The 13,682-nt window shown below is 36.1% G+C and overlaps 1 protein-coding gene across 41 annotated transcripts in view; it reads right to left on the reverse strand.

Moving 5' to 3' along the window:
- The window catches only part of MCTP1 (multiple C2 and transmembrane domain containing 1), a 537,796-nt gene that overhangs the window by 349,493 nt on the left and 174,621 nt on the right, over window positions 1–13,682 (reverse strand). For 16 of the 41 annotated variants that reach the window (XR_014838301.1, XR_014838299.1, XR_014838297.1 and 13 more), the window contains exon 1: window positions 10,408–10,590. The exons of the other annotated variants lie outside the window; for them this stretch is intronic. Coding sequence is in view for 10 of the 16 variants with exons in the window: in XM_085014051.1 (XP_084870177.1) it covers window positions 10,408–10,464 (57 nt within the window). In the remaining 6 variants the exon portion in view is untranslated. Of the gene's footprint in view, window positions 1–10,407; window positions 10,591–13,682 lie in introns of those variants that run through there. 41 annotated transcript variants of the gene reach the window in all.

The raw sequence follows: 13,682 nt of genomic DNA on the forward strand, positions 1-13,682 counted from the left end.
GAGAACCCTGTGCCTTGAGTGTGGCTACCTGGGTGTGGCCATCCAGCCTCTGAGGGAGAAAGGCAAAAAGGGCTGGGAACTTCGAGCGCATTACCACTTTGATGACAAAAGTACAGTTATTATAATAGAGCTTTGTTTAGTAGTTGTTTCCATTTATTTGGTTAAATGATTTTAATTGATGCATATGCTGTTTCCTATCACAATACCTTGCATTTATGGAGTTTTAGGTTTGATACATGCATTTATTTTGAGGATCTGGAAAGTTGGAGTTTTATATATGCACAAGTGGTTAAATGGGGACCCATCTTTGTAATCATTTGCACTACCAAGTGAACAGAAATAAATGTTTCAGGTGTTAGGAAAAGGTTTTATGGATAATTTGTGGTTAAAATAGGCCTATCCAAAAAATATGGTACAAAAAATGGTTAGTGGCCAAAAGGAATTTAGGAGAAATTTCAATTGATGTATGCTATGCACAATTAAAAATTTAATAATGAAGTGAAAATCTAATGTACCATTTGAATTCTAAATTCAGATAATGATGCTCTCACTGACTGATATATAAAAAGACTGTAGCATTGCACATCCAGGTCCAGCATGGCTCTGTTGGAAGCTGGGTGTATATGACCTTGGAGAAGTCATTTAATTTGCAAATTGAGAGTTGAACTAGGTGATATCTAAGGCACATTCTAATTCAAAAATTTCATAAATATGAACTACATAGGAAAAGGAAAGGATCGGAAATTTTACAGCTGGCAGAGCACTTTGAACTAATTAGATTTAATAACGCTATAGTTTTTAGAGAAAACAGATGTTTAGTTTTCATTCAACTTTTTCCTTAATTTTTGTTTTAAAATTTCAATTAAAATAGTGAAACATAATAAACAAATGGGACCTAAGCAAACTTACAAGATTTTTCACAACAAAGGAAACCATGGGCAAAACAAAAAGATAAACTACAGAATGGAGAAGATATATGCAAATGATACAAACAACAAGGGCTTAATTTCCAAAATATACAAATAGCTTATACAATTCAATAACAGAAAAACCTAAAACGACCCAATTGAAAATGGGTAGAAAGTCTAAATAGACATTTCTCCAAAGACAGACAGATAGATGGTCAGTGGGCACATGAAAAGATACACATCGTTGATAACCACTAGAGAAATGCGAATCAAAACTACAATGAGGTATTACCTCACACAGGTCAGAATGGCCATTATTATAAGTCTACAAATAACAAATGCTAGAGAGGGTGTGGAGAAAAGGGAACCATCTGACACTGATAGTGGGAATGTAAATTGGTGCAGACACTGGAAAATAGTATGGAGGTTCCTCAAAAAAATAGAGTTACCATATGATCCAGCAATCTCATTCCCGGGCATACCCCCAGACAAAACTATAATTTGAAAAGATATATGTACCCCTATGTTCACTGCAGCACTATTTATAATGACCAAGACATGGAACCAACCTAAATGTCCATCAAGAGGTGAATGGATAAAAAAGATATGGTATATATATCCAATAAAATATTACTCAGCCATAAAAAAGAATGAAATAATGGCATTTGCAGCAATATGGATGGACCTAGAGATTACTGTACTAAGCAAAGTAAGTCAGAAAGAAAAAGACTAACACCATATGATGTGATTTATACATGGAATCTAAAATATGACACAAATCAATATTTCTATGAAACAGACTCACAGACATAGAGAACAGATTTATGGTTGCCAAAGGGGATGGGGAGCGGGTGTGGGATAGAAGGGATTAGCAAAGGCAAACTATTATGTATAGGATGGTTAAACAACAAGGTCCTACTTGACCTTGGAATATGGAATTACATTCAGTGTTATGTAATAGACCAAAACAGAAAGGAATATGAAAAAGAATATGTATGTGTGTGTATATCTCAGTCAACATGCTATACAGCAGAAATTAATGCAACATTATAAATCAAATATACTTAAATAAAAATAGTAAAATGTACTAGCAATCTTTCATGGAAACATAGGAAAAAATAATAGACACAATTAGAAGGAGGTCAGGATACAACAAGAAAAGTATTTTATACTTTTCCTATGGTTTTCAGACCTTAGTTGATGTCTGATAAAATTATATTAGTGCTGGATATATAAAAATCACCCAAATGGTACTTCTGCTCCTTGTTGTAAAGCATCTGCCACATGGGATCCAAGGACAAATCTATTTTTCCAATAGATTTGTTTCTGTTGTCTCAGACTTACATTTTTTTTTACCCTATTTAGTTGTGTTCAATCAAATATTTTTACAGGAAAATTTTCTGTTTTTTCACTCCCTTGGAAAACTTGAAGCAATAACCACTTTAATACTGTCTCTTGAAAGCAAGTGTGAGAAGTCATATTCCTGTTGCTGTCAATGGCTTCCTAGTAGTAATCTGCACATCTGTGAAATTTCAAATAGTTTTCAAAAACTCTTGAATATTAATGTACTGTGACATTTATCAATGATTTAGAACAGGTAATAAGGCTACAAAGCCTTCTTATGTCTGATGTATTAATGATTCTTTGTAATTACACATTTAGAATACACAGTTTCCGAGAGATATTCATCCACCCATCCATCCTCCTATCATTCTTCTTTTCTTCTATCTATCTATAGAATGAACACATCTCAAACTCCAGGTATGGGCTTAGCAAAAAAAGCTTTCTAGCAAAGCTGCTACATAAACCTGGAAGTCATTGTTTCAGAACTGATTTCAATATTCACAACAACCACTGAATTGAAAATGAAAAAAAATTAATAAGATAAGAATCCTATCCTAAAATAATTTCTAATATTTGGAAAGTGTGAAAGGGGCTACAGGGTGAATCCTTCATTGGAGGGGTGTTGAAACTGAAAGCCAGGCTGTACAATGGAGAATTCAGGTCTACTGTTGGCCAGGGTAACTCTTTCTACTGATTGGTGATTTGGAACATGCTATTTCTAAGATAGTAAAACCACCTCCGTAAAACAGTGAGCCACAGGAATCAAATGCATTTCAAAAAACCCCAGGTACCTGCACAACAAAAAATAGAACATCTTTGAAAAATGAACATTATGCTATTGTGTTTAGGACCATGGGGAAAAAAAACTATCCAATAATGTGCTGACTGGGATTTTTTCTTTTCTTTTTTTGTATTTTGTTTTTAATGATTGCTTTGGGTCAAGGCCAAATGTGTACTTTTTGCAATAGAGTTGCTTCCATTGTCTAAAACTTACATACATTTTATTTTTGACCAAATGTTTTTACAGGCAAGTTTTCTCTGTGCTCTCTCAAGTTGGAAAACTTGAAACAATAACTACCTTAATACCCTTAGTCACCATCCTTGTTCTGAAAACCATCCATAATATGCCAAATAAATTTTGGTTCCCAGACCTCTTTTTTTTTTTTGGTCTTTTTGTTTTTTTAGGGCCACAGCTGTGGCATATGGAGGTTCCCAGGCTAGGGGTCCAATCAGAGCTGTAACCACCGGCCTACACCACAGCCATGGCAACGTGGGATCCAAGCCACATCTGCAACCTACACCACAGCTCACAGCAACGCCAGATCCTTAACCCACACCCACTGAGCGAGGCCAGAGATCAAACCCATGTACTCATGGTTGCTATTCAGGTTCATTAACTGCTGAGCCAGGACTGGAACTCCTGGTTCCCAGACCTCTTATGTGAACTCTCTAATGAAATTTTGTGGAAAAACAAAGCTTCTCTTCCAAAATTGAAAGAAGTGTATATTTTTTTAAATAAGCATTTAAAGTTATTACTATTTTTTTAATTTTAATTTTATAGCGACACCCATTGTAAATGGAAGTTCCCAGGCTAGGGGTTTAATCGGAGCTGTAGCTAAGGTCTATGTCACAGCCACAGCAATGCTGAATTCAAGCTGTATCTGTGACCTAAACCATAACTTGTGGCAACTCTGGATCCTTAACACACTGAGCAAGGGCAGGGATTGAACCTGCATCCTCAAGGAGACTATGTCGGGTTCTTAACCTACTGAGGCACAATGCAAACGCCTAAAATTATTTTTTTAAAAAAGACCTTTTTTTTCTTTGGTATGCTGCCTCAACTGTTTCTACTGCATTTTGATTTTTTCTATGATAAATTTTAAAATAGTCAATCTTTGACAATTCCCATTAATTTAGCTATTCAAACTTATTTTAACCTTTTAATTTTATTATTTCTGTCTCTGCATATGTATAATGTATATAAATTTTATATGTATAGATGTGCATATATTTAGCTTTTGAATCAAGGAAGTCAAGCAATTATGGTTCCCCTGTGCAACTAAAGTATCTCTAACAGGAAATTAGAAAAGCTTGTGGCAAGAAAAGGCTTAAATAGGTGTGTCAGTTTGACAGTGAAAACCATCAGACGAGGAAGTACGAGATGAATTGAGGTAAAGTGTTTTACATCTCACACTTCATTCTCTTGTGCCCACAAGCTCAGTAACACTCTGATCGCAATACAGTCTCAGGTACATGAGTTAGGATTTGAGCAAATCAGGATATGCCTCAGTTTTTCCATGCATCTATCCATCCATCCATCCAGTCAACTTGCCAGGAAGCCTTGCTGAGGGTGTACTATGTATCAGGCACTGTGCTAGCCATTAAGATACAAAACATCATGAAGCAAGTTCTTGTTTGTGACATGTGGAGAAACATGAAGGTTTGAAAATTCCCCGAAAATTTCAAGCACAATTTGTAGAATCTCTAGAGAAGGCAGATCAAAATGGATCTAGTTGGTAGGACATAAACTCCTACCTCTCATTCAATATGCTCCTTCCTCCAAATACCGACAGTCATCAGGACTGTACTCATAAAAGGGACATGACATAATCCTTCCTCAAAACACAAAAATTCCCCACAAGCTTCCCTGGTCCTGTTTCAAAAGCTGTTTTGCTTTCTCTCTCTCAAATAAAAAAGGCAATCTTTGCACATCACCAAAGACTATGACCACTTGGGAGAACACTCACTTACGTCCACTCATTCCAGATGCATTTTGTATTATTACTAGCCTCAACTTAGATGAATTCCCAAGGAACTTCAGTTTATTTCTGGTTCATAAAGGCCTGGGTTTCACCACAAATGAGAGTGTTGGAGTCATCAAAATGATTAAATGTAGTAACATTTAAAAGATTTATTTTCCTCTCTGTAGCACTTTATAGCAGTCACTTAATATTACTGGGATCAAGGGATTCTAACTGGAGCCAACAAAGAATGTAGCTAAGAATCTTGGCTCTGAAGCCAGACCGACTAGGTTCAACTCTGATCATTCCACTACCACTTGTGTGATGTTGGGATAAGCCACTTAATGGATACTTTCGTTTCTTCTCTGTGAAAAAGGATCAACAGTAATAGTGCCCGCATCTTATAAGGTAGTTTTAAGAAATAAACTAGCTCATCAAAAGCTATTGTACAGCCTGACTTACATGTTAGCCATTATTATTATTTTCATCTTGGAGAGAAACATTCATGGAGTAAGGGATTTGGAACTTGATTTGTTATATTTGGGTATGCTGTAAATTGCCATGAATAAATATTACTAATCCATCCCACTAGTGAAATGACTCAAAGGAGACCAAGTGACTAATTCAAATATCTCTACTAATTTAAGACGGAATTAAACCCCAACAAACCATCTCCAAAGCCTTTTCACTTGGGTTTCTCTCAAGGGGATGTTCATGAAAAACTTGACACTTATGACAAGGGCAAATCTATGGACTCTGTGACAGAGATGAAAGTGATCCATTCACCTTGATTTTCATAGGATCATTAACCCACATTTACCAAGCATCTACAGAATGTGTAGAATTGTCATCTAGCACTAAAGTGGTTTCTCAAGTCTGTAACCAAGAAAACAGAATCAAAAAAAAAGACAAGGGCTTCCCTGTCACCTCCAAAACCACAGGAGGGCTCAAGAGTACAAAGAAAGACTGCTTCATGAGAGTTCCCATTGTGGCGCAGTGGAAACGAATCTGCCTAGTATCCATGAGGACACAGGCTCAATCCCTGGCCTTGCTCGTTGGATTATAAATCCGGTGTTGCTATGAGCTGTGGTATAGGTGGCAGAGGTGGCTTGGATCCCACGTTGCTGTGGCTGTGGTATAGGCCAGCAGCTTCAGCTCCAATTTCACCCCTAGCCTGGGAACCTCTATATGTTGCAGGTTTGGCCCTAAAAAGCAAAAGAAAGAAGAAGAAGAAGAAACAGTGCTTCCTTTCATCACACTCCTAACAGCCTAGGGCTCTGTCTCTGAGACCACATACTACCCCACTACACTTAGTTCAGCAACATTTTTAAAGATTCTTACCTATTTATCTCACATGTTTTCCTTTATCTTGCAATGTAGTTCTTGAATCAAAGCAAACATGAATTTTATTTGAAATCAGGGTTAGATGTGTTCATAAGATAGAATGATGTTAAATTCCACTTACTTATTGAAGCTATAAGCTGGAGCACAGGAAACGAAGGTAGTATATACCTTTCACAAGAATTATGTTTTTTAATTAAAGGAAATGGTGACCATATTTTGAGTTCTTAGGAGTAAAATATAACCTTTATTAATATCACTAACACAAAAATCCTTTTAATTAACGTGTCTCTAATGTTAGTGTTAAGGGGATTTAAAGAAAATTTTTCTTTTTGAACCTAATGTGTTCATTAGTATAGTAGGATATATGCCATTAACTTTTGTGAATATGAAGTCATCTTTCACCCATCTCATATCTCGCAGTATTCTGTAAATATAAAATAGCCAGATCAATTCTAACAGAAGTGGTTGGATGCTCCTTTGCTATTTAAATTTTCCTAATCTCTTTTAAAGGGTAAGCTTTTAGGGAATCTCTTTTTTGCAAACATTTTTTTTTTTTTTTCCAGCTGCACACACGGCATATGGAAGTTCAAGAGCCAGGAGTTAAATTGGACCTGCAGCTGTAGGCCTACGCCACAGCCATTAGCAACACCATATCCAACCTGCATCTGCAACCTAGGCCAGCTTTCAGCAATGCCAAATCTTTAACCCACTAAGCGAGGCCAGGAATCGAACTCACATCCTCACTGAGACTATGTCAGGTTCTTAACCTTCTGAGACTCAACAGGAATGCCTCTAACCATTTTCAACAAACATGAAAATAATCTACTGTACTACCTACAATTTTAAAAGCTACCATTCATTATGCACGTTTATAATTATGATTCAATTCCCCGAAATAAGGACTTGGACTCTTCAACAGTAGCAGTAGCTAAGAGATAGCAAGAGTTAGATGCTACAGTTTGATAATCACTCCACAAATCCATGTTCCATTAAACTAGATCCAAAGAGAATTGTAGGCTTGGAAGCCTATGGCATAGGCTGGCAGCAACAGCTTCAATTAGATGCCTAGCCTGGGAACCTCCATATGCCGCAGGTGCCGACCTGAAAAAGACAAAAAAATTATAATAATAATAAAAAAAATAAAATAAAATGAGAAGGTGAGAGATGACCACTAACTCCCTTCCAAGCCTACAATTCTGTATCTTTTACCTTGTGATAATGCTATTTGTAAGCTCTGTGCAGTTCATAAGCACTCTCACACAACACTCTCATGTGATCCTCATAACTGATTTGCAGAAGTAGGTGGGCGATTTATCGCTACTTATTTTTCCCAATGAGTATGCTGCTTCTGATATCCAGTGGGATTCACAAGAGACCCTAGGATCTAAAGTATAACCCAGAAAGATTTAGTCTTCAGGTGTCAGAACAAGTATTCAGTAAAACAATTTCTTCCTATTCTGTCATTCCTCAACACGAACCCTTCAAAACCTTACTTAAAGTATTTAAAAAGGAAAAAAATGTCATGTTATGTGCTTCTGCTGCTGCAGCCCCTAATTGTGGAAAAGCCTGTAGATTTTAGGTTAAAAATAAAATGTAATTGCAACCCGATAAATATATTTTGAGTGAGGATCAGTTTCTCCAGCTATTTGAAATTATCAAACAGCACTGAGGCTTAAGTAGAATGGGATTTTCATTTTTATTTTTGGAGCTTACCTTGGCATAATATTTTTATATAAGCTGGAAATTAACAAGTAAAATATTTTACAAAAAGGAGGAAACAGAGCCCCTCACTACTAAAAAGAAGTATTCTGAATCCAGAGTGGAATTCTGAGTATCTCCGATGCCTTGTCAGCACTTTTACTTCAGGACACACAAACAATTTCTCAAAAATATGTAGAAAACTTTACAATTAATAAAACACCACAACAGATGTGATATTTCACCTTAGCAACAATTTTCTAAGAAAGATAAGGTTGTCCCAAAAATCTTCCAATTATTCTTCACCTCAGAGGTCAAAGGATTTCCTGAATAATTGAAATCTAAAAGGTTATCTAGACTTATTTTTGCCATTGTATCTAACCTCTTTCTGACCTCTTTCTTCATCAAAACCATTATGAGAGATGAGAAACAGAAACAGTACAGTATTTGCATTTGCTCACTTTCCTTCCCTCTCTCAGGCCATTATCTACACCTTCTGGAAGTGCAAAGCAGGAAAATAACCAAAGGATGGGAAACACAGGGAGGTAGGGGGAGAAACAAAAACCTAATCAGATAATTACCAGCTGGCTGTACAATGTCATAAATAATTGTCTGTATTTGACACAGAGCATATTATAAAAACTTGGTTTTACAACACTTTATCAGTCTGAGCTGTCATTCGTAACAACCATTTGGATGGCTATTTTTAATTCATAATTAATCTGAAACAGAACAAATTACACTAAGACATGGTTTTGTCTTGATGAAGATATATTACACTCTACCTTTTTATTGACATTTAATAATTCACATATAGTATAAGGAAAAAGTCTCAAGCAGAACACTTAACCAGCCAGAATAGCTCCTCCCCTGCTCAGGCAAAAAAGCAGAGTTTGATACATATCAAGCATAAGGATGTTCTATTTATAACATCTTGTATTCTCATATTTTGGGGTATGTGCCTTTTTGCTACACAAGATCCCAAAGGCTCTCAGAATGCTAAGTCATTTTCTTTAAAGTTTTTCTTCTCTAATACAGAACACTGCCTTCAAATACGTTTGGAAGTTGAACAAATTTTAATGTTCCCTTCAAGGAAGAGGAAAACTATATGCCTTCCCTTCAGTCTGCAAAAACTTGAGTTACTGAATATATATATAATGGAAAGTAATTTCCATACTGTAGTTAAAATCTGGCAATTTTGTAATGAGTATAATTTTGAATTGAAATGAAACAATTTCTAAGCATGATAGTGGGTCAATTAAGAAGATAAAGTATTCTAATGCCAACTGTCATTAAACATACAAAATCCCCTCAATTCATCAATGTCTCAGAAATTCACAGCATAGCTCTCAAAATCAAACTAACATTTCCTACCTCAAAAGAATTCAAAAGCCTTAAATATGAGTGTTCAAAGTGATGTGACATCAGGCACACCTTTAACTCTGATTGATGTCATTTCTTTAATCAATAAAAAGCCAGGACAACATTCACATATTCTACCTCAACCTTTCCCCAGCAAGCTTCAAGGATTTGAAAAGTAAACTTCCTATTCACTACTCTGTCCACAGATTTCTCCATCCATACAATTTACATGAGTGTCTCTGACAACAGCTGAGGAACTGGACTTGTGATAAACTCATATGCATTTTGAAGCAAATCAGTAAGAAGTTTAATATATGATGGGCTTTCACTTAAACAAAAAACCAAATACGAAAGGGCAAGAGGCTCGCTACTTTTCAACTTTCTAAAATTATTAAGACCACTTTTTGTTTTTAATGGAGACATATAGTTGTTGAGTTACAATTATTTAGAATAAAATCCAAGCGTAATCATATGAATTTTATGCACATTTCACTTTTAGCCAAGATAACAGAGTAGCAAAAAGAAGAGCACTACTTATTTCTTAAAAAAAAAAAACTAAAACAATATAAGCTATTACAGTGTTTCCACACCTCAGGCACTTTATTTTTCATTCAAAACGATCACACAAGCAATATCAATCTATTAAATCAAGCATCTCACAAACAGACTGTATCATAAATTTAAAATTACTTGTCTTGGGATAGGACACGATGAAAGATAATATGACAAAAAGAATGTGTATATATATATATATATACACACACATATATGCATATATATTATATGTATATGACTGGGTCACTTTGCTGTACATTAGAAATTGGTACAACACTGTATATCAACTATACTTTAACAAAAAAAGCAGATAAATAAAAAAATAAAACTACTTGCATGAGAATTCACTACTACCCTGCGAGGAGGCATTTTCTGGGTCAGGATCATATAATCCAACTTCCACATTAATTCAAGGCTGCCACAATACAATCAGTACACCAAAATAGGACACTTACCTTATTATAAATAACTGGCAAATTACAGGCACTTTTCAGCTTGCAGCTATCTAGCATAGTTGATTAGAAAGAAACAAAACATCTTTCACTCCAGTTATAGAACTGCATCCTCAGCCCTGGCTTTCTTGACTGAAGCCCCGGCAAGAGAAGCTGTTCTCCCAGGGCGAGTAGCAGCCTCTTCACAGAGAGCACTTGCTGCTCTGAACTGCAGCCACTTAGAATGAAAGTAAGAGGAACCCGTGATGTTTAAATACCATTGCTTCACATTCACAGGATATGACTCAACTCCCTCTCAAACCAGTAGGGATAGAGTTTTCCCTTGCAAAACTGTTAGATTACATAACAAATATCCCATTTGGGGGCCTAAAATGTTTACAAACTAACACTGAAGATTTTCACCTGCCAAAGCAGACGTGCATTTTTTAGTCATTAACTTCCTCCCTGTGGCAAAGCTGCAAGCAGAAATTCGAGTCATAACGTGGCACAAAGAAAAACTCCTCTGCTTGCTCTGTGCCGTGAATTAATGCAATGTTATTAAATGGAGTGAACTTGTCCACATCCCTCCGACAGAGATAAAAAAGAGGCACCCTAAAGTTACCAATATTCCATCAGGGCAAACAGTGTAGGATAAAACCATTTTAACATGCAAGAGGTGGCAATGGCACAAAACAATAGAATCTTCTTCACTAAGTAGATTATGGAAAGAGATCTTTGAGGTTTGCTGTCGCTGATTCCCACAGAAATCCTGTCCTACGCTGTCATTACCTGTGAAGCTAGCTCTGCCTACCTCTCCAGCTCAGAGCCCTCTTTATCTGTTCTGTAAGCCTTTCTAAAGGAACATGACTAATGACACAACGCCTCTAGTAAATGAGGCAGTTTTCTGTGCTTTTTCCGCCACCCAATACCTCTTAACTCTGAGCTGTATTAAGCTTGATCACACATGACATTATTATATTTGGACGTCTCAGTCAATATATCATAGACTCAGCTCCTTGGAGAAAAATCTACTACATAAATTCAATCGCCATCACCATCATCAAAAACAAAAAGATGACAAAACACATGTCAGTCATAGTAAATAGCCTGAAACTATCTAGACCAGGACCGTTCAGTAGAAAGATGAGGTGAGCCTCACATGGTATTCTAAACATCTCAATGTTCACATTAAAAAAAAGGAAAAAGAAAAATGTAAACAATTTTAAATAATGTTTATCCTAACATGCCTAAAAATTATCATTTCCACCTATAATCAATATAAAATTAATTAAATATTTTATATTTTTTGTGCTTATTGGAGAGCTAATGTATATTTTACATTTAGGGTACATTTCAATTTGAATTAGTTACAATTGCATACTCAATGGCCGTACATGGCTAGCGGCTACCATATTGCACAACATTGGCCTAGAGTTTAGGATTCATTTTCAGTCTTCAGGTTGCAAATGTTCTCTCCTCAGAGAGGGCTTCCCTTACCATCTCATCTGAAATGAGTCTCTCCGGTGACTTTTCATCTCATGAGCCTTTGTATTTCCTTCATAGTCCAGGCATCACAGCTTGGACTTCTCTTCTTCATTCATTTATTTATCTATAGTCTGTGGCCCTTAATAAGAATGTAAGAAACCTGAGGAAAGGGATCTTATTGTAGTTAATACTTTATATCCAGCCCCTGGCATGGGGATCAGTCCATAGCAGTATTTAATAAACACTTTAATAAATGAATAAATAAGACATAGCATTTGTACTGTAGATTGGCAAATACTAGAGTACTAAGAAATGTGTAAGACTAGGTAGCTATCATGTCATTGGTATGATCTGTCATTATCATTGAGTGTTTAGCAAATCCATTGGGTAACACTTTCCTGAATGGAAAAATTATCTTTCTCATGTTAATAGTCCGTAATCAGTAACATACTTTCTTTTCATAAACAATATTATATATAAACAACAGACTTGTTACACTACTCTAGCAAAAACTTGGAAAGATACTTGGATAAGAACACTTTGCTCCTTATGACATAAATCTGTATACCCTTGGTATATCTATTTATTTCCTCACAAAAACATAAATTATCTGTAAGACATCTGTAGGGACAATATATTTGCTTGAGCGGCATATGTGCCTCCTCCTTCTGGTATCGTAATCCTAATTTTTATCTAGCAAATCACACACTCTTCCCTCACTCTCAGTCCATGTGCTTTACATCATGCTGCCGTGGCCCCAGAAGTAGCCAGGTGACCAAGGCCTGACCAATTAGGGTAAAATATCCACAGAGCTGTAGTGTTAGGGTCAAGGATGGGCCCATGAACCACGCAGGTCCAATGTGAGCTGATCCCTATGCTTATGCTGATATTGTGAGAGAGGCTGGTTGAATTTGTAGAACATAAGCCTAGAACTGCTCATTGACATATTTGCTACCACATGAAGTAAGATTGCCTGAACATGAGGCCAACCAAGAATAAAACAAAGTCAATGATGAGAAAGGCAGATTCTGGACAACAGTATTGCAGTTCCTAGATCTGGCCAGTTGCTAAGTCTCATCTGCCCTCTGCTGTAATGATGGATGCACTAGAATATTCACTACAATTTTTTTTTGTGTGTAGTGAAAAACAGGAAACTGCACAATGGGCCATGAATAGTAGAAGGGTTAACTAAATAATGAGTTAACTATACTAAAGGATATTATGCAGCTAATAAAAAAAAAAAAACAGGCTAGCTAGATACCAAAGCTCCCTAAAAGATGTTAAATGGAAATAACATGTTGCAGAAAAATATATTATCCCAGGGATGGGTACATAAATTTTTATATACAAAGTCTAGAAAAGGATCTGGATGGCTGCACACCAATTGCAGACAAGTGGTTATGCCTGGCAAAGAGATTTGAAATAAAAACAAAATGTGGGACAAAGAGGGCCAATCATTTTGCTTTATTACCTCTTGAATATATCTCATAAAATGAAAATAAATGTGTGTATTCCTTAGGGAATCTGGTAAGAACGCTACTCTTTAAAATAACAATTTATTTCCCTTTTGTTCTACGTTATTCTCACTGTAAGTGGACTACTCTTATTTACTTGTTTTTTAAAACAATGTAACAGAAATGAAGTGTTCTCTCTGCCCCACTTTTTCCATTCCCTACTGGTCCAAATTCATGTATTATCTAATTTTTCAATCTGGCTAAAACATATGCCAAGATAGAGACAAAGACAGGACAGAGAGATAGGAACAGACAAAAAGCTACATTAGAATCTCCAGTGTACCTTGTAAGATGGGCCAA

The sequence above is a fragment of the Sus scrofa genome, chromosome 2 (genome assembly GCF_054392235.1).
Source record: "Sus scrofa isolate SSC_HxYL_T2T_F1_AM1 chromosome 2, Sscrofa_HxYL_maternal_Yorkshire_Landrace_v2.0, whole genome shotgun sequence".
In the NCBI taxonomy this organism is placed as follows: Eukaryota; Metazoa; Chordata; class Mammalia; order Artiodactyla; family Suidae; genus Sus; species Sus scrofa.